Here is a 27,322-nt window from a genome sequence, read left to right on the forward strand (position 1 = left end):
CACACCCCTCTCCGAAAAGCAGACAAAACAGAGCAAAAGTAATCAACAACAACAACAGCCGCCCGCCCCCTAGGACCAAAATGCAGCTCTTTGGAGCGGATTATTATAATATAGTTATAAGTATAAATCTACTGCAGATTACAGCAAGTCGTATTTGACGAAATCTACAACGACGCTTTTATATTTAATATTGAAAAAGAAGAAATCGTCCGTTGCACATAGACACAGAGAGACAAACACACTCGCGCGCGCGCACAGGCACACACAAAGGGTGAAGGCGGGAAATTAAACTGGAAAAGGTCCGAGAGAGTTTGTCTCTGTAGTTCCTCAAACATATGTATAAATAGGGTTCCAAACAGCAGACACACACTCAGACAGACAGACACACAGGACTGTGTTCTCTTTCCCCCCCTTGTAAATGTCAATTCTGATAGGGTTATTATTTTTTATTTTGGGGGGTGAATTCCGGAAATTCAGGGGAGGTTTTTTGTTTGTTTTTTAAATTATTATTATTTCTGATGCACTTTGTGAAGGTCAGTATATATGTAAAAGATATTTAAAATGTTGAGTTAATATTTCACTCACACCAGTAAGTTAAGGTTGTTTAAAGAAATTAAATGCGTTTATCTGTATTGGAAAAAAAAAATCTTGACATAATATTTTCATTTTGGTATTATTAAAGGACTCTGAACAATGTACTCCAGGGTTTCATTTCCCACCCCGTCAGTCCCACACATCGATTGCCTTCTTACTGCAATCCGCCTTCCTCTTGCTTAGAACATATATTTTGTCATCCATTCTATCAAATTCTAATATTAGGTTTGCATTCCTAAGCACACTTACTAGGGATTAAGTCTCATTGAATTCAGTGGGACTTACTTCTGAGTAAACATGCATAGAATTACGCTGTAATTACATTAAGGTCGAATTTAACTACTGAACACCAGTAACGTCAAGGATCTGATGCCAATCAGAACCCCTTCAAAGACATGAAATCTAAATAAGCCAAACCCGTTTAAGAACACGATTTTAGGATTCCAGTTCTCTTGAGGCAAAAGTCGCACTGATTTGAATGGACTGTGTTTTTTAGAATGTCTGAGGCAGCCGTATCTGAGATGCAACTTGCTAAAGCGACTTATCTGTGGTTAAAAGATCAGCGGTGGCTCCCCAATAAGGGAACCTCTAAAACCCCATCCCCTCTCCCGAAACAGATTTTCATAAACCGAATGCCTTTAAAAGGGTTTAGGAAGGATAAATCCCGGCCGAGCAAATATTTATTAAAAAAGACGCCCCGTCAGGTCTCCAACAAGGTTGTGCAGGTTAGAGAAAGGCAATCCCGGGGGAATAAATCGCTAGAGTCAATACTCCGGAAAAGACATTTCATGCCTAAATGAAAACCTTGTTAAATGTTATTAATTTTGACTTGGAGCACATAGCAGCCCCTTGTGCCTTGTATTCCCTTATTAGTGATTCATGTCTTATCAAATATCTAATTAATCTCCTAGACATCATTTGTTCTGGCCAACTTTATCTCAGCTGGTCCACGGGGAAAACCCTCAGAATATTCTCGATGACAAAGCTTCCCTTGAAGATCCTTTTAATTGTCTAAATTAACTGCACCAAATTTGCATGTCAAACGGTAAAGGGCAACGCGAGATAAAATGTAAACGTTTTAAAAGCCTCCCAAACTAAGCACTTGATTTGATAACTGGGCTTTTTAATGTTATGGAAGACAACTGCTCCTTTCCTTTTCAAAAGACAGTTGATCTATGCAAATAGTGAATTGAAAATGCTTATGTCCCCCATGCAGTCAAATGCTCCTCGCATGTTATTTGAATATCAGTGGCTCTGCTATTGAAAAGGTTCAAGGATGCTCTCTGACTTCTTTGTGATTACGCAGTGCAGCGTCTTATTCTGAAGGAAAAAAAAAACCTCAGGAATAATTAAAGCCGGGATAAGGCCTGGGAACACATTTGGGACAGGAATCTCATTTAGACTGGCTCTTTCAAAATAAGGCACAGTTAAATTGACCAGAAGGCAATTATTGAAATGAAAATTATTTTCACTCCCTTTGTCTTCTGACCACCAACTTAACAGTCACAGTATAGCTTTAAAAAAGGAAAATCGTTCCAATCGTCGTCGTGTCCCCCCCCCCCGTTAATTGCGCTACTTTAGGGGGAAAGAGAGACGAGTGGAGGGGGAGGGGGAAAGGGGGGAAAAGTTAATTTAGATTGCACATTACAGCACGAAAGGCTAAAATATATTTGAAGCCTTTTACAAAACTGGGCATACAAATTTACTATATATATATATATATATATATATATACACACACACACACACATGTCCACTTTTGTCCAATATATAAATCCAGGAAACGGATTTTGGTGGCAGCCGCGGACCACGCTGAAGAAGCTCTGAATAAACACATCTGTTGTGTCTAGCAGGACTCGTATTTAGCTTTCCTCGATAATTGCAGTAAAATGCAGTCACAGAAGTAGGGGCTAAATTATTTCTCAAAGCAGTATAATAAGGATGCAGACTCGACACTCAAAGCGAGATGGGAAGGGCTGACAGAAAGGATTTGGGGGAAGTGTAATTTCAGTTTGATTTGTTTATTTATTTGGTGGTGGTAATAATCTTTTTGCCTAAATCCTCTAACGGCGTGGGTCGAGAGCGGTCTCCTCTCCTTCTCTTTCCCCTTGGTGTATTTTATCCTCTTGTCGTCTTCACGTCGTGGGTTTAACTTTGCTTAAAGCGTGGGGGGAAAGCACTTGTTAAGTGTGTGAACATCCATCTTCTCTCCCCGCCCCCCCCCCCCGCCGACTCCTAGGGCTAGTCCAGACAATCGGTGGCTATTATTTGCTTTGGAGTGTGTTGATTCCGAGGTTTAGGAGGAGAACACAACGGCAACAGGGGTGGGGGAGAGGGGGGACATCCTCGAGTAAGGGCAGAGTAAACAGAGGGAGCTTTATGAGCTGCAGGATGTGGCTTCTTCCCCCCCACCCCGCCAACCCAGCCACCCACCCACCCGGTCAGTTGTGCTGTTTCTGAGGAATGCGTTCTCGCTGGGTGTTGGGCAGAAGTCAGCTTTGTTTTCAATCTGTAATAAAACAGATCAAAGGGCTCTCCATCGAGGTCCAGTTTCTGCCAGGCCAGAGTCTCAATTCTCAGCTCAGTGATCAAGGACCTTTTTGCCTTGCCTTTGCCCCCTCGGGTCAGAAAACGTCCATCATTTAGCGACTCCCCAGAAATGAAGAGAAGAGAGTAAACTTTAGAGCTTCAGGGCCTAGCCATTTAACTGAGGAAACCTAGGGATCTCTCCCCCTCTCCCGCACGCACGCACGCACAGCCAAACAAGCCTCGGGCGATAATTGGCAGGTCGTAGTATTGCAGACCTTTTATGTATAATGAAGGATGAGCGGGGACCGCCTGGAAAGACCACAGTAGGCAGCCGGGCGTTTGTCTTGAGACTCGCTGCCCTCTCAAGCGAGGGGCTGGAAATCCGAGAACATAATGCCACGCACGGGAAAGAGGGCGACGGGGGCGGGGGATGCTGCTTTCACTGTATGGCATTTTAGACAGAGGGGAGAAGGGGTGCTTCAAAATCTCCCCCTCCCCGCATTCTTAGTCACATCCAGAGATCGACTATTTGCACTTTTCTTGTTTCCCGTGTATTGTTACTTCCGGTGGGGACGAGTTCCCACCACGGACACAAGGATAGAAAACACGCGCACACCGCCTCTGGGAGTGGCAGGGATCACAGGACTCCGCAAGGAGCATTTAATGCGACCTGTGTCTGATTCCGCGGGAAATCTGTCTCCCCCTGTCCTAACTACCGTTTCCTGCTCTAAATGTATGTTTTCCCCACTTTTGGTCTATGAAGTTTTAAAGATGTACAGCCTTGTATAACCGGGACAAAACGTTGTTTTCCGGATTTTTTTAATACACACCCACACGCGGCAAATTTATCTCCAGTTTATTTGCCGCCGTTCTGTGTATTTACCCAAGATACTTTTCCACGTTCCAAAAATGCAGATGAAGAAAACGTAACAGAAAATCCGGCCTATTTGGGTAATTGGTATACTCAGTGTTTATTTTAAGTGAGAATAATTTAGCGACAAATTTTCTTAAGGAATAACATTCTTAACATATTAAAAAAAAAAACACCCCTGCAAACTCTGATTTGCTTTTATGTTTGACAGTCACTTTTGAGTCCTTTGAGAAGAGTGAGGAGAGGGGGGCGGTGTTTTATAATTTCTGACTCTTTGGCGCCATCTAGAGATTGCGAAGCGAGACGGACTTCTGATTCATTCCAGAAATAGTCTGAGCTGGTGTTGGAGACTCGCTTGTCTAAGCTCAGTAGGAATTAAGGCAGAAACCCTTTTTAGACAAGTACATTCTGCGCTTCGACATCCGCAGTGTAGCAGCGAGGACCGAATTTTCAATCGATGCAGAGGTTATGGATCAAAATCGTTCATGTTTGAGGCCTAACATAAAACAAAGGGAGAAACTTTTAATTCTTGGCCTAGGCTATTTTACCGTTTTCTGCCTCCACCATCCTCTCTCTGTATTCCTATCATTCCCTCATCACAGCTCTTACAGATTTCTGAAGACGGCGGGGTGGACAATTTCTGTCGCCAAGGCATTTTAAAACACAAATCAAGGCTTGGGGTTTTTATAAAGGCAGGTGGCCTCGAACCGCCACGTGTAAAATGCGGTTATGGCAGGACAGAAAGCGGAAGAGGGGTTGAAATGTGTATTCCTGTCTCGCCGAAGCGTCGCGTTACAGATCGATTGAGGCCGTTTTAAGTCTCACGAGTAGGAGGAGGAGAAGAAAACGCCCTAAGAACACAGGAAAAGTGGCCTCATTCCCCCTTGCCATGTAAAACCTACGAATTTAAGGATTCCTCTTCTAGGAAATCCTACTCCGATTTCATAGACTGGTTGCGCTCATTAATAGCGATGGGGCCTAAATGATTTTATTCGCGCGAGCTTTCACATCAAGTGGCGGGGTTAATTCTTCCAGAGTAAGACCTGTGAAGGGGGCGGGGGCGCGCGCGCGCGCGCGGCGGGAGAGAGGGGACAGCCCAGAATTTGGCTCGAGATCAGGCCTCCCATGTAAAGACCACGACTTCAGTTTGTAGCGAAATGATTATGAACGGACTAGTTTCCGTCTTCACCTTCGAGCTCACAGAATCTCACGTCAGTGCAAGGAGATACATCCGAGCGAACGCCAAGCGCATCTCCATCTAAATAGACGAGAGAGAGGCGCCCATCCGCCGGATGATCCACTTTCAAACCACTTTCGTCTGGAAGGAGCGTGGCTTGGAAGATCAGAGAAGGCTGAACGCCCCCGCCCACTCCAAAAAGCCAAGCGGCGGGCGGACGCGCGGCAGAGCAGCCCTTTGATTCCCGCCGCCAAGCCGAGAGGGGAGGCCGGCACGAGTGGTGGGCGGTTTGGCGCGGTCATTTATGTAAACATGCCTGCTCGGTTACACAGCAGGCTCCGCCCCCCCAGCCGCCCCCCCCCCCCCCCGGCGGAGCCGAACGGGTTTGGGCTTTCGCCTCACCGCCGGTTTAATATCCGTCTCGCAGCGCTGCCTGTTTCCAAGATGTGCTAATTACTACTTGGATAGCAGGGTGCAGAGTCCTTGTCCATCCCCTACTACAAAGTAGGGTTTTGCTAAGGGAGGGGGCGAATTTATTTTTTTTTTGAAATTGCCTTTCAGCCTAAAGCTGCCTTACCTGAATGTCATAATTACAGTAATTATGTACATCCAAATTACATGCTAATTAAATTAGAATCAAATCGTTCTAAATCGAAATCAAATGAGGTAGCGAGAATTAATCAATGACAACATAAATAGAGAGCTTCCTTCGGGGATATTTATTGTAACGATCCAAGAGGGAATCGGAGCTGAAAAGTCACCTGTTTATTTACCTTTCAATTAGTAATAATTTATTCCCCTTCACTATCTAAATTTTGAAGGTGTCAGCTGATTTCCCCCTCCCTTTCCAGACTCTACAAATCAAACTGAGAATTAAATGGTCTATACCCCTATTCCAGCACCACACTGAAATCTGTAACATCTAGTCGACAAAAGGAGCCCTTCTCTCGATTCTGCTGGGAAAGGACAGGAGCCATAACGCTGCCCTAGGTTCTCCTTACGGTGCTTTAGAGTCTCGACGCGAGAGCTGAAGAATGGGGAAAGCCCCCATTTCCCTCCTCCCTCCTCATTCATCCACAAATTCACATTTACGAAGTTGGAGGGCGCGTCAAATTCATCCCTTTTCTTCCCTGCCTTTTCCGCAGGCGCCCCAGCGCCCGTCTACACGGGAAGGCGGGATAGCCCGCCAGAGCCAGCGACCCTACGAAGGGAAAGCTGTGAGTTGGGAATATTGGCCACGTGCACATTCTGAATTTCGATCCGTAACTCCGGAGTGCGTGTTTGCACGCCTTAACTGCCGCTCCTGGTTTGTTTGTACGCCCTGACCCCGGTGTTGTAAGCCCGCACTCTACAAGTTGGTCGAGTCCTTGGCTTACATGTGCGATGAAGTTGGTTAAAGCACAAGTCCACAGGATGAGGTCATTTGCGGATTCCAGCAGCGCTCTGATGCCGGATGGGGCCAAAGTCCCTATGTGTCTGGGTTGGAGCCCTGTTCCAGACCCAAAAGCACAGACGGGTTCTGCATGGCACGTATCCCCGCCCCCGCGTTATATCAAGCATCTCGGATGGGTTACACTGCTCCGAACCACTTTCTCCAAAGGCAATCCCACTGGCATCAGTGGGGTATACCTGGAGTTGCAGAGCTGCAAGAGATCCACAAGTCTCCAGTTGCACTTGAAGCCTGATTCGAAACATACTTTCTCAGAAGTAAGCCTAATACGTTCAGTATGCTTCCCCAGCCCGGTGGCCTCCAGATGTGATGGACTACACCTCCCAGCATGCTCCAGCCAGAGTTGTAGTCCAGCAGATCTGGAAAGCACCAGGCTGGGGAAGGCTGGTTTAGAAGAACGCAGCGTTAGTCGTCAGGAAGACTTATTTACCTCGATATAATCTCCCATCAATTTAAAGGGAGCCTGCGCTTCAAAAGTGGCGGGGCGCTCCTGCTGTTGGTCATTAAGCGGCCCTTTCCTTTCTTCTCCACCCAGTGCAGCAAGCAGGGGAGGCTGGTGGCTCCGATTTCAGTGAGGCTGTGATTCCATCCTGGGTTTCAGCCAGAACTCTAAAGGAGCTATCCAAGCTGCTGAACCCTATCCCCAAAAAAGGTCCAGCACCTTGGATATCTCCTTTGGAGTTCTGGCTCGTTCAGACTGCAACCCAGAATGGATTCACAGCCCCACCGGAATCGGAGCCGCCAGCCTCCCCTGGCAGCAAGTCCAGCGGCAAGAGCCGACTCCGGGTTTCTTTCTGCTGCCAGGCGACTCCTTCGCTACCCAGGAGCGAAATATTTCGGCTGCAGCAAAGGGAAGGAGCGGCAGCGCTCGCTTTCCCGGCTCTGTGGCCGTCTCCGGCTCTGTCCCCCGCCTGGTCCACTTTGCCCTCCTCGGAGTACTGGATGAGCCGCCCTCCCGCAGAGCAGCGAGCAGCTCGGCCCTCCTGGAGGGGCAAAGGCCAGTTTTAAAGACGTAACTACTTCGTTCGGGTTGTCATTGAACATTTTAAGCGGAGCCGCGAGTCTTGAGAGTCGCCGGGTCCACGAGACAGAGTTCCCCCAACTTCTTTCCAAGGCGGACTGATGACAAGGCGCTTTCCCCCCTTGGTCACCGGCCAGGTCGCCGCTGACCTCGCGCTTCTTCGGATCGAAACGCACAACCGCGGCCTTTGCCTGCCTGAAGCGGGAGCCGTCTCCGTTTATAGCAAACCATTCCGTCAGCGTCGACGGCGCGCGCTCACCACCCCCACGCCACACACGCACGATCCTGTGGCCCCCAAAAAGGTGGTTCATGTGGAAGGAACCTCCGTAGGCGAAGGCTATTTCTTCAGATTACATGCCAGTGGACCGGTGCCCTCTGCTAGTAATACTCGACGCTAGGCCTGGGACTGGGAGGGAGACCTCCAGCCCCGCGGCATCGGCCATTCATTCACCACGTGGCGTAGGATCGCGGCCACTCCAGGGAACTACCCGCCCGATTTTGGCAGGGCCTGTTTTCACCTGACCCCGGAAGGCCTCCCCCAGTTCGGAGATGCCCTCCGTAGGCCTCTGAAGTTACGCGCAAAAAGTGCGGAGCGCACCTCGCGACCCATTTCTGCGCAGCTCTTTGGCCTAGTAGTGCCGGCGAGATGATTCACTCACCAGCAAACCACACCGTGTGGCACTGTCGTCTTGCAGCCCAGCGGCAGGCCGTTTGAGGTTTAAAAAGAGAGACCCTGCCTAGTAGACGTTTGTGGTCATTTATAAACCAACAGCACCTCCTACAGGGTTTAATTTGCCTTTGTCAAATTAAGGCAGACAGCAAGGCTCACACACCATGTTTAGAACCAGGCCAACCAGAAGTTTTCCAGAAGAAGGCAGCTTGCTCACCTTCATGTCCATTTTTCCTTTCTTGCTTTTGAACAATAGCCAAAAAGGGGGCTTAACCCACGTGCAATAACAAAACCAGATTTACCAACAAGGATGTACTTGACACCGAGCAGACAACATGAACTTTTTTGTTTTTGCAGTCACGCTTTACATTTTTAGTGTATACTTAAAATGTATGTGGTGTACTCCTAAAAACGTAGTGTGTGGGCAGCAAGAGAGCTTTGTACATTAAGATCCTCTCTTAAACACCCTTGGTAGATGCAAAATGCATTTAAGGTTATGGGAAATAACCTTAAATGGTGCCAAATCAAACTGACTTTAACAAAACAACCCCACACAACTGTTCAAACTCCACAGGATAACAACAAAAGAATAAAGGGAAGATGTTCATCACCAACTGTTTACACTATTCACAAAGGTGAAATTTTAGCCTATATTAAACATTCATTTTTTGCCCTAAACCCAATTCTAGCATCTTCATCCTTTCATCTTAAAATAAACTCTCTCTGAACAATTGAAATGCTTTCTGTTTACACTTCAAACAGTACTCAAGAGCCTTCTCTGTTTTAAGAGCAAAAACAAGTCGTTCCTAAAACACCCTGAAACTGCTTGAGGAGTTGCTCTGTCTGAAAGGCTCCACAGGTATCTGGAAATGCAGATACCTCTTGGAGATGAAATACGAAGTCAGACTCCAAAACATTGTCAACAATTCCTTGTTCAGCGTAAGCGCCTCAGTAATATTCTCACCAGCGTATCAACTTGAGATGTTGCAGAGGCATTAGTAAGTACACCATCGTAATGTTTTGTCTGGTCTGTGTGAACCTGGAATTGCCAGGTTTAGAAAGACAGACGAGAGACTTGTGTAGCAGAATGAGGCCTTTCCGTTCAACCAGAAACACACCAGCAAAATTACAAGCACATGCCCATGGCATACCTTTATAAACGAACCTAGAAGAAACCAAAACGAGAACGTGTAGAAATGCTTACTAAAAATAGAGGGGCCAGATACACTTAATCCTCTTGCATGAGGGAAATGTAACAGCAGCAGCTCGGTGGCAAGCTGCCAGCACAGACAAGCTTGAACCAATGCCCCTTCTCGATGTACAACAAAATAGGCCACAGCGAAGGGGTGGGTGAGTGGGGAGACAAGAGACTGCTCTTTTCAGAGGCAGAGAAATAGATGTCTTGCACTACTTATGTGTTATTCCAAAGGCCCTTTCAAAGTGGGGTCACAAATTTTACTGGGCTGAAAGACATTTTCAAATGCAGACTTTGCACCAAAATAATGTCCTTTCTTCTCCTGTGTTCTCAAGCATAAACTCTGAAAAGGTATGCCCTGGACACTTCATATTAAGCTCTGGCCCCTATGTCGCTTTAGAAACAAAGAATGCCACAGTGTTGTCGGAAATAGGTGTCCAGGTATAGAAGTGCTGCTCTTAAGTCTCAGAGCATCTATTTAAATTGCCTGTGCCAGTAACAGCGGTAACAGCTTGTGGACCCAGCAAACACAAGAGACTGCCTTTCCCTCTATGCCCCATCATAATCTTTAAAATCAGGTGACAGCATCCTTTGAAACAATACTGTCTGTGGGCCAAGTCCAGACAGAAAGGGTAAATACAGAAACGTTCTTAGTGCTTTAAATGGAAGGTGTTTTCCCTAGAACCTCACTAAGCCAAGGACTAAACATTGTTCAGAAGTGTTGTAAAATGTGGGTTAGTTTTTAAAAGAGGGGGTTTAGAGTGCTATGTGGGGATAGTAAAATGTTTTGCCAATTTTAAGCAGACATTTTATATACATAATGTTTTAGTTTTCCATCCTGACCCATTCAAGTTGGGACAGGCTAGAAATGTATATACAGTTTTTGAATGACGGGAATGAATTGTGTGTTAGTTTTTGTCTCACTGTTATTTATATCCAGGGGGGGCGGGGGAAGGGATATCTTTCAATCTCTTTCCTTATTGACCAATCCTCTGCACTGTTTACTAGGAAGTTAGCTTAATGGGTCTTATTTCAAAGTAAGTATGCACAGGATTGCAATCCTTGTGCCATCTAACTTCTTTCTTTTAATGAAAGCATTAACAAGTTACTGTAGTGCGTAGTCCTGCTTATGTTTAGTATTTGATGCTCCCATTATCTTTTAATCTCTTATGGTTAACACTCATATAAGTGTAAAGTGCTGAGTTTTGCAAGGCAATTAAGTCACCTCTGCTACAAACTCATTCCTGTGAAAAGCTTCTGCATGGTGGTACAAAGTAGTCCAGAAAAAAATAACCAAATTGAACAAACTGTAGCAGAAACAGAGAGATGAAAAAGTTACTTGCTTGCACCTTGAATTGAATTGCACCACTTGGTTCCTCTAATGAATTAATTTTCCTTCTCTTTACGGATCAAAAAGGAAAAGCAGCATCCAGAGTTTCTACCTGTGCCTTTGAAATAACAGACAAATCCCAGAAAATAAAGTGATCCATTTGTGAAACTAAAGTTTATTTAATGCAGTTCATACCTTAGCAACATCTAGTTAAAAAAAATATTCCCCAAACCTAAGAGAAGCCGCTACTGTAAGGTAAGAAGAGTGGAGCTGACATTAAGATTCCTACAGCACACAATACCTAGAAACTGTTAAGACAATAAATATTCTTCCCATGTCTTGAGAAATTATTGAACAATAATTTGACACTGTAGCAACATATACCAACAGGGGTTCAAGAAGCTTAGATAGCCCTGACCAAGTTATACTCTGCAGGTGGTCAAAATGTTGGCTACACACTTATGTGGAACTATGTTGCTCTGTCGTTTTAACTCATGAAATTGTTGTCTTAGTTGGATCTTGTGGGGGAAATGCTTCAGTTGAAAAATAATCTAGCCTTGGTGGCCTATAACAGAGATTTTATCCAGTCATATGTTAAAAACTATTGGCCTAATTAACACTTACCCTGCTCCTCACAAGACTATTTACATTTATTATCAATCAAGGAGAAATAATATGTACTGGTTAAGCTCCAGTTTTACAGAGGCATGCCAAGTATTTTTGTACATTGTCTAAAATAAAGGAAATTTTGATTTACCAAATAACTTCCCCCACCAAAATCAGATCACATGGCTTGCTACTGAAATAGAAAACACATTTATCAAGAAACTAATTTATTGGACATATTTAAAAGCCTGTATTTGTTTGCAGCATACATACAAAATATGTTTAGGGTTCTCTGAAGTATGGAATTTACATTTCATTGAGAACAGTCAACTGATGAGAAAGAGAGAAGTGTATCAAGAGCCCTAACTAGAGGAGTTTATAAAAAAGACACACAAAAATGCATCTCCCACCCACATCATCTATGTTTTCCTCTCTCTGCTTCTGCTTTTCTCTCTGTGCTTCATTTTACTGTATTTGTTGTCGTAGCTCTCTCTATGTTTCTGTTGCTCTCTGCAAACGTCTGAGCTGTGGCTTTTAGTTTTGTTTTTCCTATGCTGCTCCTCACTCGGGCTGTAAGTCCTGTGCCTTGTGTTAGAGCCTTTCCGGCTCCTCTCCTCCTTGCTTTGGCTTCTACTCCCATATCTTTCCGATTCTCTTCTCTTGTCTGTGTTATCATTTCTGCTTGTGGGCTTGCTTTTACTATCACAGGAGCTCCATTTGTTGTTCTCCCCAGAACTATCTTGCTTTAAAGGTCTACACTTCTCTCTATCTTTGTCCTTGTTACCATGACTGCTGGAGGGATCTTCATAAAGTTTTCCCTTAGTCTTCGCCTTCCCTTCAGAATCACTGCTGCTAGTCTCTGAAAACTTCGCTTTTCTTTTTTCCTTAGAATCCATCGTCTTTTGTCCTGTTTTATCTTGGCTGTCAGTCTCACTGTCACTGCTGCTTACTGAAGACTCACTAGAGGACGTGGAAGAGGGTCTGCTCTTATGTTTCCTGTGTTTACTTTTGCTTTTTCTCTTCTGGTGCTTTTTCTTTTTTCTATCTTTCTTCTTCTTTTTTTTCTCCAGGCGATCCAGTTTCCTTTTATTTTGAACATAGAAAAATAGAGCAATTAAGCAGCGAGGTATAACAGTGAAATACTCTATTTTAGAGATCATTTTTTAAAAAGTAGATCTTACATAAAAAATATCAGACTGTGATGAGCTAATTATCTAAAAAATAATAAAAATCATGACATCCCTCCCGCAACATGCCACCTGGCCATTTTTAATGTATTCTTTGCTTACGGTAAAAATTATTCAATTGCTGACTTTTGTAGCATATAATAGAAGGGGAGAAAGCAATCCGAACCTGGGCTAGTTTTTTTGGGTTTTGTTTGAACAGGCTGGTTCTGAGTATTTTTAAAATTAAAAATGTTATCAGTTTTTTTAGATAATCACCTCTGCGTTGTTTTACTTTATGGAGGAAAAAAAAGTTGTGCTCATTTAAATCTAGATGCTTTAATTTACCCTTGAAACATTTCTTAATACATTGATCTAGTAAGTGTGTTTTAGGGAGCAATCCTATGGCTGCTAGACAGCAGCTAGACAGCCTAAGTATATCTGGTTTTCCGGGAACCGACCTTGGAGCCCATGCTCTGAGGTTGGTTCCTGGACAACTGACCTCCCCCCACTTCCATGGAACAGCCCCATCCATGGCGCTCACAAGAGGAGCATGGAGCGGCCCAAAAGGAGTGTTCCGGGGGGCATTCCAGGGTGGGGAGGGCGGAAATGCCTGTACGACACATCCTATGTGTCGTACAGCAGCCTCCTCCCCTGCTCAGCCCTCCCGCAATCGGCTGTCTAGCCAAAACTGCAGGGCAGGAGAAGCGCGGAGGGAATGATCCCCTCCGTGCTACTCCTGCCCTGCTTTGGATTAGTGGTCGCCTCCGAGTTCGGAGGCAGCCGCCTATCTGAATAGGACTGCACCCTTAATGAAATTAGAAAAACAAATTTCAGAGGCATAGTATCACAAGATATTCATGTGCCAAAGAATATGGTTCCAATCCTGTTCCATGGAAGTCAAAGGAAGTTTTGTTAATGACTTCTACACGCCCTGTTGTCTTGATCCAACTAGGGCCATACATGAGCAGAAACCTGCCTACCTGGCATTGTGTGTGCATCCACAATTTTCAGCCTGATCCAGCAGCCTGGGTTGCAGGTGTATAACCCCATCAGATGTCAATACATTGTTTGGGAGAGGAAGCATAGACTGAGGATCCCTTACTCCCCTTTCCCTACCAAACAGCTGACAAGCGTAACTGCTGCTTCTCTAAGAGGGCTACAGATGTTTGGTCTTAGATGTTGTGCGTGAACAGGAGTTTGCTTATTTATTATTTAGTTAGAGTTTCTGCACTAGATGCCCAAGGCAGATAACAACAGTAATATTACAAATCCAATATAAAAGCAAGCATAAAGCAATATAAGAAGAGGACTGGTTATAAACAAGTCCCATTTCCCGCAAACCACTGAGGGTGATTCCACCAACAATTACAGATGACGGAGTAGGTTAATGTAAGATCCAATAAGGACAAACATCAATGTCTTCCAAATGCCATTTAAAAAATCCACTATCTTTCACCTGAAGAAGCGTGTTACTGGATGTAATTGATTTATCCCCAGACCATAAAAAATTGCATATCAAATAGCATTCAATCTTAGAAAGACTCAGTTTATGTATCACCTTCAGTCATGTTCTCCAGGTACTATGTATGTAGGCCTACTGATAGAGCGAATCAAGGGTAAAGGATTCCAGAATTTCAGTTTAATTCCCCAACTCTACGCAAGTCACACTCAAGTAAACAGTACTTCCTTCAAAGTAATGGATTTAAGTTTGGGATAAAAGGTATTAAAGCTGCACTCTGCATCAAGATACTCATACGTTAATAGCACTGATGCCAATAGAATTCATTCACTTCTAAAACAGGGGAGGACTGCACACTCATAGCTCCTAATAGACAAGGGAACTCCCAACAGTTTGGTGTTTACTGTTAGATATTCTAAATTAGCATTCTAGTATAAAACAGAACTGAAACTTTGAGGTATCCACTGGTAACTGTCGATTACAAACAGACGTGGTACTACGTACTAGTGATGCAGTTACCTCAAAAGCTTTTGTTTTTGCTTAGTGGTCAAGGATTTCAAAAATTCCACTTCTGGGTCATCTTCTCCTTCACTTGCAACAAATTCCTATCAAAAGAAAAGAGAACAGATGGCTTTGGGCTATGAATGGAAAAGGCAGCAATAACATTAGGGTGATAATATGAATAATATGTGTGCTTAATAATATATGTAAATAATATATGTATTTGAGTACATATAGGGATTCGGCTGAGACGTAAATGAGCTACAGTGTTGCAACAAAGGATTTTGTGCTGAATTTGGAAAGTGGTGCTTGAAATATATTTATCAAAGTAGCTCTGTAAAAGTCATACTATAAAGGAAACAGTGTAGGCATAAATACACAGGAAACCCCAATAATTCTAGTTCCACAAAAGCCAATCAGACTGAGCTCAAGACTGCATTCTCTGTGGAAGCAATTAATGGTTGAAGACAGTTTACTTATTGATTTAGTTTTTCAGTTTTCAAGTTTCAAATATTTACATTTTAGCATTTAGGATTTTCCCATGCTTCTTGTGCATTAGTTTGAGCATGATTAGTTTCAGCATGATGATGGAAACATGACTTGAAAGTGATATACATACATAAATAAAAACGAACACAACTCCTGTTCAGTCATTGCTTGCTGGGGAGAAATCTCAACCTGACTAAGAGTTCGGGATCTTTTGTGTCCCTCCCACTTCATAGTGGGAAGAAAGTAACATCTGATCCAGGCTGTACTGCATTGATTTGAATTGATATATATTTGCCTAATCTCCTGATCCAGAGAAAATGGGGTATTTGAGGAACATGAAGGAGGGCACCACATTTAAAGAAATACAGTATGCATGATGAACCAGTTGTTACTTTCTCTCTGTACTATGAGGGCTAGGGAGGTGTACAACAGATGTACTTGAGACTGCTACCAGATTGAGATTCCTCACCCCATCCCCTGTAAGTAACATCTGAACAGGCCCAAAGATGTGAGAGTGTTATGGATAGAACTGTGACAATGCAATCCTATGCATGCCTACTCAGAAGTAAGCCCCGCTAAGGTTAGTGGGACTTATTCCCTGCTAAGTGTCTATAGGTTTGCACTGTAAGTCTCTGAACTGAGGCTTGTGAGGTCCTATGGCAATGTTGACTCAGAAAGAAGCCCCATGGGGGGCCAACCTAGATGCAATGCATGTTGTTCCGTGCGTTTAAATCAGGGATGGGCAGATCTGTCAATCTTGGTCTCACTGAGATTGTTGTGGGGTTTTTTAGGTTGAGCCGGTTCCGTCCCTTTTCTGCACAAGTCTTCACTTAAAAAAACAAACTGAAATTCACACTTTTTTGGAGTTCACATTTTGTCCACCTCAATATGCGCATTTTTAAGTATATGTTCCCCCCCCTCCCAATTATTTGACTTTGCTGAAATGCTATTTTTTGCACAGTTTTCTCAAATGTATGCATTTTATGTGCACTTTTCCTTAATATGCACACACTTCCTGAGACAAGCTGCATTGGAAAGCTCACAAAAATGTGGACTTTGGAATGTCACTCTGTCTTGGCTCACTGACATTTTCGGAAGGTGTGAATTGGGGAAATCCATAAAAAGACCTCGATGGAGCGAATTTCTCGCCCGTCCCTACTTTAAATGCAGGACTGCCACATTTATGTAAAAGGAGGGGATGGTGCTGTCCAATTTTAAAAGCAAAAGTGGTGTGAGAGTGACTGAGTAAGTAAATGGAACCCAATCCTCACACCACCATGCAGCTCCTTTCCCCAAGGACACTTGTGGTACTGCAGCCTTGGTTGGGGGGGAAGACCTTGGAGAGGGGCTGCAGGGAAGTAACCCACAGAAGGTCAATCAACTCCCCCCACTCCTGTGGCTTGCCCAAGGGGGTCAGCTCCCCTCACCCATGTGGCCCCTTTACTTTTAAAACCAAGACTGACTTTCTCCCCATGATGGGGGCAGTTCAGTGTTTAAAAATACCGACATGCAACCATCATGTCTAATTTGTCCCAGAGTTTGTTACACATGAAGTGATACAATTTAATGGCCCAATTTACAACTATGTTGCACTGTGGAGCACAGATGAAACTACATTCACACTCCCTGAGCCCAGAAACCTCATACCCTTGGCTGCTGTGCTCCTTCCAGTGATGAAGCAGCAGTTTCAAAAGCTCTCCGGCCAGGAAACAGAAGCTGTACTGCACTATTCTCACCCTGGAGGTTGTGGTGACTGGTCTCTGACCCAATGCAAACCCCCACCAAGAAACAGGGGAGTATCAGTGGAAACAGCACATCTGTGGCACCTGTATGCCTTGGCTTAGCCTGTGTTTTCCAAGTGTGGCTTCCCAGAGGCATGTGGAGCAGGCTGCACCCCCTCCTGAAACACAGAGGGCAGTGTTCTGGAGTGCACTTGCCAAATCTGGCACTCCCGGAATGACATTTTCATTATTTTCCCCCTGGGCTTCACCAGGGTGACTCTGGATAAGACAGTCGATATCTTATCATAAGCAAGCTAGTAGAAGCTGAAACCATTTCTGCTGGCAGATATTAAATCCCTGCTAACCTGCAGGAGGCATTTCATTTATTAAACGATGGGTTGGAAAAATTATTTTAGATCTGTCTCTCTGGCTAACAAAAAGGAAGTGGAAAACAGAGTAAGTTTCAGGACGCACATCCCTTGCTCTATCTATTTTGCTTTCCTATGGATATGCATATTATAAAAACATTAAGTAACAATTCACAAGCAATCACATTTAGATTTACAGACATTTTCAGCTTACTGATAAAAAGATCATTACCTGTGATGGATCATTTGCGGTCAAGTTTCTCCCCAGTACATTTTGTTTCAGTGCAAACCCACTGTTTCTCATCTCCGCTATTAGCTCCGAGGGGTGCATTGATGGCCCTGTTCACCAAAATCACAGTTTGAATGTATCATTTATATCTCTCTACCTTTTTTGGACTCCACAGTGGGAATTCAGTTGAAGCTTTGTTAAGTAAAATCACAGCTAAATCAACTCAATAATCTTCTGCTGAGCAAATAATCAGATATGATTTTCTAAAACAGCAGTCTGGAGATTCAGAATAGAAAATAATTGCATTTTTCTTTAAGTGCAAGGGGATTCTCTTCTTATGTAACTTTGTCAGGTTGAAAACAATGTATTTTAGGTATTGTCCGGATGTAAGCTTTTGATAAAAGTACAAAAAAGAAAGTAAGCTTAGAAAGCCATTCTAACTTTAAGACCTAAACACCTTTTGATACCAAGGATAAATATGAACACACACTTTAAATACGGATGTTTAAAAGATGTTTTAAAAATATTTTTAAAAATTAATTGTTAAACATTTGTTCCAATATAATTTTCAAATGTCAATATTTATTTAATGTTTGGATCTTAGGTATATGGCTCATGGCTAGAAGTCAAAAATACTCTTTGGTTGGATCCAGAAGTAATGCTTTCCCTCTCTTTATTATGATTAATGGATCTGGAATGGGCTGTGGGCTGGAATGCCCTCTCCCCACTCTCTCATGAATTCACCCAGCCCAGCTTCCATTATCACCACCACCATCATCCTGCACTAACACTAACCTAGATTTTGAAACCAAGAGTAGAAAAAGGTCATGCCTACACTGGCTCCTGAAGACCATTCAATCTATCCTTCTGTCTTTAGGTTAAAGGATGGAAGGTTTTTTTGTTTTTGTTTTTTTAAAGATAAACAAACAATGATGGAAACTCCTTGTCCACCAATTCCCTTTTGAGGCTGAAAGTCCCAATGACTAAGTCCAGTTTGGTTCTGAGTAGACATGTATAGGATTGCACTGTCAATTACCTGTTTATTTTCAGGGTGCAGGTGTACATTTAAACTATTCTGATTCTGTTGTTGTTGTTCAACCTGGCAAAGCATTACTACAGCATCACATTATCCACAAGTATTTTAAGTTTAGGCTTTCAAACCATATTATCACTCTGACCACACATTCATGATGGTTTGCTTTGGGGGAAGCCTACCTGGGCTCTTCTTACAACTAATTAAGCAATTACTACTTATTCACTAATAAGGCCATTGTTCAATAACATCAACTTACAAAGAGCTGCCTGCTTGATCCTCACCATTTACTCGTCCTATCTGCTATAACTCATTTATTAACCAAACATGATGTTTAAAAAAAAAATTCTCAGAAACTATGTGCATGTATCCAAAAACTGCTGTTCACAGCACAGTACTTCTGCATGCCCACACACGGTATGCCCAGGTACGTGTTTGGCTTTTGCACAGGTACTCCTCAATGAAGAATGGTGCTGGAAATTGTAGGGGTAAAATATATAAGTCAAATTTAGGAGTTACATTCAGAGAACCATGCCACTTCTAAGACTTAACATTATAAAGTGCTCTTATAATGTTAGGAGCATCTCCTACTAATTTCAGGTGAAGCTATGTCCAAATACGTGTGCACAGATCAGATTTAGATGTCGTGTGTGTGTGTGTGTGTGTGTGTGTAGGATCATATTAGGACAAAAGTTGTCCACAAGTAAGAAACAAAGAAAGTGAACTTAGAATTTTTAACATTTTGTGTCACTTTACTTCAGGTTATTGATTTACCACCACAGGCCCTCTCTTCAGAAGTTGCTGTTGTGATTTCCTATGATTTCCTCAGTGGGATGGGTTTAGGGCTGAAGTGGTTTCAGTTTCTAATTCAGCACACTAAACACCCTCCTAACTGCTCAGCAAAGCTGGGCCCTGTAATCTAGCCTTACATTTTTTTCTTTTTTTGTTTACAGACAAACTGCATGATGTCTGAGAATCCAAGTATTTGTAAAGTACACCTTTTAAAACAAACACTGATTTTGTACTAATACATGGTCTAATTATGAGGCCAAAGATGCATATCAATCTTCCCCAGCCTAGTGTCTTCCAAATGTTTTGGCCTACAACTCCCATCAGGAGCTGCCAGAATGGCCAATGGTCAGAGATAATGGGAGTTGTAGTCTAAAACATCTGGAGTACATCATGCTGGGCAAGACTGATGCTTATGAATGATCAGTGCCTCCTCCTGTCAATATTAAAGCCTTTTAAGAAGTTGTTGAACATATGTAGAGTTTTAGCATGCCCTAAACCCTCAATTAATACTATTCAAATGTATTTTAAATGATTCCAAACAAACAGTGGTTTGATTCCAAACAGTTGATCACAAGCAGTAGTTTGCAAACGAGAGCAAAATGAAGCTTCAGTACAGCTGTAAAGTGTGATCTTTTGATGGAAATAAAGAGAGGTGATATTCAAGATGTTAGTTACTATATGTAACTTCTGACCAAAGTTATATATTTAGACTGCAATCCTATACACGCTTATCTGGGAGTAAGTGTCACTGAAGTCAATGGGACTTCTGAGTAAAGGTTACACGTAGGGTTACATTGCAAGAGATTGGTGGGAGAAACAAATGCAGGACATTATTTAGGAAGTGCAGAAGTGGGCAGTCACTTCCTCCATTTGCGTTTCAGACCACATGTGACTATTCCTGAAAAGTACTTCTCTGTCTCTGTCTGTCTCTGGAAAGGTGGTGTAGAAGTAACCATATCAAATAATCCTAGATACACTACTTATTTCAAAAATTAAGGGTTGTAACTAATTTTGTTATTCCACTAGCACCAAGCTTCTACTGCCTGCAGAAATCCCATTTTTATCCTGCACAAGTATCAGGTCTAATCCTTTGATTCTGTTTGTGTAATCTATTGTGTGAGCCATTGCACAAGCCGTTTCACAACTCATTACAACTTAATTACTCTAGATGTCGCTTGTGCTGCTTCCACTAGTTGTTCCGCTAGTGCTTGTGTGGTTTGTGCAACTGCTAGTGCAGGGGTGGGCAACGTATGGTCCTCCAGAAGTTTTAGGGCGCAATCCTATCTAGATAGGCAGCTGCCTCCGATGTCGGAAGCAACCACCTATCCAAAGCAGGGCAAGAGCCAAGGGCATTGTTCCCTCCACGCTTCTCCTGCCCTGCTTTTTCTGCCAGACAGCCGTTTGCAACTGTCTAGCTGCAGGAGCATGGAACGGGGAAAGAGGCTGCTGTACGACACATTGGTTGTGTTGTACAGGCAGCTACGATCTCCCCGCCCCGGAACTCCCCCAGCCATGCCCCTTTCTGGCCCTTCCACACTCCTCTTGCGAGCGCAGAGGATGGGGCTGTTTTGTGCTGCCTCAAAGGCAGCACGGAAGTGCGGGGAGGTCGGTTTCCGGAAAACAGCATATCTTATGGCCATCTAGCTACTGTCCAGCTGCCATAGGATTGCTCCCTCTGTCTATAATTCCATCATACCTCACCATTAGCTATGCTGTCTAGAGCAGGTGGGATTTTTAGGCCAAAACATAGGGATGTACGAAAGTTACTTACTGTTTCGCAGATCTGCTTCGCGGTGTGGGGGGAGGCGCTCCGTCCCTCCCACCGAAATCCTCAACGGGGGGGGGAGGCGCTCCGTCCCTCCCCCTGGAGTCCTGCCTGGCCGGCTCCGCTCCGCGGGGATTTCACAGAGCCGCCGGCCGGCTCTGCCAGCAGCCGGGCATCCGGCCACTGGGTAGCAGGGACACAAATGGTGGCTGCCGTAGCCGCCACCGTTTGCGTCCCTGTATTCAACCGTGATAGGCTACGTAAATATTTACGTAGCCTATCACGTCTGGGTTAAAAAAAAACCAAAAAATGCGTACGCAAATGGTGGTGGCTACAGCGGCCACCATTTGCATTCCTTATTTTCCGCTGTCTTAGTCTACGTAAATATTTACGTAGACTATTACGTTGAAAATAAAGGGGAACGCAAACAGAGTAGTGGGCGCTATTTGCGTTCCTTTTTGATTCGCCATCTTAGTCTACGTAAATATTTAACGTAGGCTAAAACAGCAAATCAAAAAGGAATGCAAATAGCGCCCACTACGCTATTTGTGTTCCCCTTTATTTTCGCCGTAATAGTCTATGTAAATATTTACGTAGACTAAGACGGCGAAAAATAAGGAACACAAATGGCGGCCGCCGTAGCCGCCACCATTTGCGTACGCATTTTTTTTTTTAACCCAGACGTGATAGGCTACGTAAGTCTTTACGTAGCCTATCACCTCTATGTAAAAAACAAAACAAAAATAAAAGACCAGACTGCAAATGGTGGTGGCGGCAGCCGGTCGGAAGACCAGCTGCTGCCGAAGCCGCCGCCGCCCAGAACATCCGCCCCAGGTAAGTCTCGTTCTGGGGGGGATCCACAGGGGGGCGGGGGGGGTGGCAGGCCCTTCCGCCACGGATTTCGGGGGACCGAATTCCAGTGCATTCGACCTCACTGAGATCCGTGGCAGAATTCTCCGCCATCCCTACCAAAACATCTAGAGGGCCACAAGTTGCCCATCACTGTGCTAGGGCACAGTGCATTAAATGTGCACTGTGCTCTAGCATTAAATGGGATGCAACTTTAAATCTTACAGCAAAGAGGGCAGGCCTTTGAACCTTGCTGTGAAGTCTTTTTGCCATCTTTATCGAAATCTGAACAGAACAGCAGTATAGAGCCAATTCTAGAATATGTAGGCCTAAGCAAATCAGAGAGGGTATGCTGATGGACATTCTAAGGGGATATCTTTGTTTCTGAACTCCTCAACTTTAGATTTGGACTTTGACAAGTAGAATATAGGGACAGTATTTGAGCATGACCAAGAGACAGGACAAAGTGAGGCCAGAGGGGTGAGGGCAGGCCTAGTTCTCCAGATTTGTCCCTTGTTTGCCCAGCACCAGTGGCAGTTGTCATACAGGGTAAATAATGGAATAATGAAAGCTCTAATTCAGGCTTCTGCCATCACTGTAGGGGGTAAGTCATGTCATGTGATGAAGGTTCTCTAGGCCCGCAGCTAGTTCTCCTTTGTCAAAAAGCAGCACTGACCAGGATTACAGACCAAATCGTAATTAGAATAGTTTCAGTGTGGACAACAAATGATGATTTATTGAGTGAGGAAAAGGTTTTAGAGGGAGAAGAGCAGAAATAAAGAGACACAGATTTGCAGGTTTATGGAATCCTGCATGTAGAGTGCTGTCTTTTAAAATTTCATTTATTACATTCCTATACTGCCCAATATATAAAGCTCTCTGGGTGGTTCACAACATGATGAAAAAAGTATTTGAGGACTGCTGTATGTATTGAAAGCATAGCTGCTAGCGTTAATGCCAAGCTTTGGAAGGAGGCAATTTTTGCGCAAGACTCAATTGGTATTAGGAAATTGCATGGATGTTCTCAGGGATGAAAAGTGAGTATGCTGTCCTCTACAGGCTGGCTCTAGTAAACATCAATCAGATACTTCTATTTAAAACAACAACATCCTTTGCTTTTGAAGCTAAAGAGGCTTTCCTCTGGTTCAGATTTTGCAGATATATGTGCTTAATAGTTATCCAGATCAGTTGTATCTGCATTGAAGCAACTGGGCTCACAGTTATAGTTTTAAAAAATTCGAAAAGTGAGAAGTTGGTGCTTGCTATGGTTATTTGACATTTTTGTCTGCTCAGTCCCAAGGGCCTAATAATAGCAGCCATAATTCCAGCAGAGACAAGGTGTGTGAGTTCTAGACAGCTATCTGCTCAGGATTCTCTAGTTCTGGATTTCCTGCATCAAGCAGGGGTTAGACTCGATAGCCTACAAGGGTCCCTCCAACTCTATGGTTCTACAGCTTTAAAAAATAGGGAGCAGCGATGACATTACGAACCTACCTGTACACTGTGGTCAACATATCAGGCCCTCCTCCTCCTCAGGCTCTTCTCTCAGAGGATGGCAAAAAGGGAGACGGTCTTCTTGCTGGCAGCCCCCACAACTGTGGAATGATCTCCCCACTGAGGTCCACCTGGCACCAACACTGGCATCTTTTTGGTGCCAGGTTAAGACTGTCCGGGCATTTGACAGCATATGTTGGGATTTTAATGTCAGTTGTTTGATCAGGTCCTGGTATCTCATTGTTACTGTTTTTAGCTGTTTAAATTGTTTTGAAATTCATCTGTTGAAGGTTTTATATTATGTTTTGTAATTGTTGTGAGGCATCCAGAGAGCTTTGGCTATTGGGCGGTATGGAAAAAAATAAATAATAATTACAGTGAGTACAAACTGACCAACCAGGATCCTTTGGCTGAAGGGAAGGAGCCAACTACCTCAATACTGGTGGTATTTTTAAGTAGGGCTGTATACAGAGGTTTTTCCCCATGTTAAAAATAAAAGTTCAGCACCCATTATACACATTCAAAAACCTGAATTTTGTGGCAAGTATGAAGCTGGCATGTTGAACAATTTCACATCATTTCTCTCATTTTACATAATTTATTCCACCAGTCATGGGAGGGGCAAGGACACCAAGGCCTCAACTCCACTCATTATAAATCTTCATTCCACCACTTCTCTGGCTTCGGACATTTTAGGAGGCACTGCTCACACACTTTCAAGCATCATCTTCTCAGCCTAGATACTCGCTTTCATGAAGCGAAAGAGAAAGCTGAGATATTTTGGGAAGCTGAATTCTATGCCAAATACAACATTCTGACTTTTTTCTGCACCTCTATGGTATTGCAGCATAGGCCAAACTCTAGTTTTAAGAAAGTGACTCCTGAAGTCTAACCCAAGGCCTTACTACAGCATAAACCTTGGTGGTTACACAGCACAGCAATTTCCAAGGGGAAACATGACATTTGCATGACATGACATTTATTTAACTCATATTGAGGCTGTGGCACATAGAGGGTGCATGTGGCCACCATTTTGAATATGCAACTCCTGCTTGGGGGTAGTTGTGTTGTGTGAACGCAGCAAGCATGGGTTATGTGAGGCTTAAACAATCTTCACCTAGCCCATAGTCTGTTTTAGGGTGATGTAACGTCTGCCAGGTTTGTATGACACAACAACCCCCGAATGGCGGTTGGATATGCAACTTGGCACCTATGGGTGCTGCAGCTCATCCGAACCCAGTCATGGCCTAGAACTCCCTGGGAACTGGAGGGAAGATGTTGTAGCAGTAAAAGCAAGTGCACAAGGAGTGCCCAAGAAGCTGTCACGGCTGGTGCAGAGGGATATGAGGAAATGACATTGTGATGTTTTGCCAAGGAATCCATGTCTAAGGCCAGTCCTTAATTACCCAGGGATTAAGAGGCATTTTATCGACCTTAATACCTCCAAGTCCAATGGACAAGACATCCCAAAGTACGGTAGTTACTATGAGAAAAAGCATATCTAAGGAACCACCAGAAGGAAATAATAAGTTAACAGAAAGCCGCCTTACACAGTCAGACTATTTGTCCATCTAGCCCAGTATTGTCTACTGTGAATGTAGCAATTGTCCAAGGTTTTTGGTATTTTCTGCATTATGCAAAAAATAGGTCAGCACTATTCCTTACTGATGTAATATGGATTTTATTAGCAAAAAGATTAATAGAATGCAGTTCCAAAACACCCTCTCAAACCTTCCTTGAAAACTCTGTCAATATATTCTAAGCCCACATCTCCTTGAGATGACAGCTACAATTTTCTCACTAAAGTTACAGATACTACCTGTCACATTTTCCTGAACAAGACATCGCTGTCCATGGCTGCTCTTGCAACACAAATAGCAATATAAAACTTCAGTCTGCATATGTTTTAGGAGTCCTCTTCATGGGTTGATTCAATGGATCTTTATAGAGTCAGACTTGGAGAGTATGAGGTCATGGGGAGTAAAAAAAAAATCTTACAGCCAAGGTAGAGAAGAGGTGAACCAAAGATGTGAAACATTTCGGCCTGTAGTCTGGACTGTGAGGGTAACAGTGCAACGTTGTCTCCTAGCCTTTCACAGCAGAGTTCTGGATCAGGCCCCATGCTTCCACAGTCAGTTTGTGCAGCAACGTGAGTGCAATACTGTAAACAATTACTTTTTATTTTTTTCAGGGACAGGAACATTTGTCATGGTATTTTAAAATGCATCAAGTAACAACTGAAATTGGTTTTTGGTATGTTATGCCACAAATTCAGCCTAATTTAGGACATTCAAAAAAGGGATTAAAAATACATGATAGTGAACCTGACTTCTGCTGTGATAAACACTGATAAAAATATGTGCTTGTAGGGACCATTACCCATTGTGGAAAACGCAGGTATCGGACCTTTATTAATAGACTACCCTTCAAGCAAGTGTGTGCAAAACTTTATATTTCCCTCAGCTTACAGTTGATGCCAGCAAATAACTAATTGCTAAGATAGTGGCTGCACGCATGTGTTTAAATCTATATGAAAGGAATACATGTAAAAAAAAAAAAAGAGAGAGAGAGAGGTTCTGAGTTGGGAAACAGTGTGCATGGTCAAGCTGCAAGTTGCAACAACTGGCAAGACCATGGTAACTGGTGACAGCAACTACAGCCACATCCAGCAAGGAGCCATAGACCTAGGGCAGGGCAATTTGTGGTCCTCCAGATGTTGTTGACCATGATCCCTCAACATTAGCTATGCTGGTTAGGGCTGATGGGGGCTGTAGGCTAAACATCTTGAGGGCCACAAGTTGCCCACCCTAGCTGGGAGGTGTTACAACTTCTCCAACCACAAGCAACAAGGCTAGTGGGTCTGCTACAGGGCACCTGACCCATGTTGTCTCCTAACCCCATTTATGCCAGGATTTACCTGCTCTGGTCCACAGGAGGGAAGAGGAGCTTGTGCCAGCACAGTTAAACCCTTTGGTAGATTATTTTCCTAATAAATAAGTAGTGGGTCACTACTACCAGGACTACTTCCTACCACATATTCCCCAGCAATTAAGATTGCTTTAGCCATTCCCACAATTAATGATATTGTACAGAAAGAAAGTCTGAAACTAACATTTGCTCTCCCTCAAATCTATATATTCTAAGCAAGACATAAGGAGTAAAAACACCACTGGGGGAAATGGATACACTTGGAAAAAAATTGCTAAGATAGGGACTTGCCATTTTTATGATCATTTCTTTTATATATCTGATGTTTTGCTCATGCAGAAACTAGAGAGTGTATTTATACTATTAATATCAAATTATGTTACATTGCAAATGATGTTAGGATTACAAACACGATGAATAGAAGTTCACTCGTCAGTATTTCTTAGTGCCACTTCACAAGATTTAATTACACATTAGTACATATCAAAGTATCCAACATGTACCAAACTAAATCCAGTTCATGCATGAGGCACAGCATTTTGGGGTCAATCATGTGTTTTGTGTCCACTATAAACAGCACAAGGATGCACACCCATGGATTAAGTGAAAAAACCTGCCCTAATTTTATTGCCCTAATTGTATTTTGAAGTTGTTCCTGGTTGCACTCCTAAACATATTTCCTTGGAAGCAAGCTGCACTGAAATTAAAGGGATTTACATCTGAAAGCAAGACAGGATATTTAAGACTGAAGTTTAGTCATGAAACAGTCCTGATCTAGGGCCAAACTAGACATTACAGTAAATTCTAAGATAGCAGCTATCTTCGATGGCACAAAAAACCTGAGATATAGAAATTAAACTAAACCTGGTCTCATGACATCATGAAGTTCTGCATTTCCCTGCTCCTGTGCCATGTCATCAGCAATCAATGGTGGTGGAGTATACAATGTGGGATACTGTTTTGTTATAATTCAGGGAAAGTTCTACTGTTTCAGAGGGAGAAGGAGGAACTAGAGGCGTGGCAGCCATTTTTGGTGATAGCCACAAGTTTTGTGCAATGACCAATTTGGCTTCTAGAAGAATTCA

At 43.4% G+C, this 27,322-nt stretch overlaps 1 protein-coding gene across 3 annotated transcripts in view; it reads right to left on the bottom strand.

Moving 5' to 3' along the window:
- Positions 1 to 4,072: 4,072 nt before the first annotated feature.
- The window catches only part of CIRSR (corepressor of RBPJ and splicing regulator), a 34,857-nt gene continuing 11,607 nt past the window's right edge, over positions 4,073 to 27,322 (bottom strand). Inside the window, exons 5-8 of one of the 3 annotated variants that reach the window (XR_014784765.1) lie at positions 17,380 to 17,486; positions 14,588 to 14,673; positions 10,857 to 12,526; positions 4,073 to 4,490 (exon numbers count right to left, since the gene is read on the bottom strand). Coding sequence is in view for 2 of the 3 variants with exons in the window: in XM_084813377.1 (XP_084669503.1) it covers positions 11,863 to 12,526; positions 14,588 to 14,673; positions 17,380 to 17,486 (857 nt within the window). In the remaining variant the exon portion in view is untranslated. Of the gene's footprint in view, positions 4,491 to 5,707; positions 12,527 to 14,587; positions 14,674 to 17,379; positions 17,487 to 27,322 lie in introns of those variants that run through there. The other 2 variants (XM_084813377.1, XM_084813381.1) reach the window with 2 other exon arrangements.

The sequence above is a fragment of the Heloderma suspectum genome, chromosome 1 (assembly GCF_057233095.1).
Source record: "Heloderma suspectum isolate Gila_16-S chromosome 1, 16-S_ref, whole genome shotgun sequence".
Classification (NCBI taxonomy): Eukaryota; Metazoa; Chordata; class Lepidosauria; order Squamata; family Helodermatidae; genus Heloderma; species Heloderma suspectum.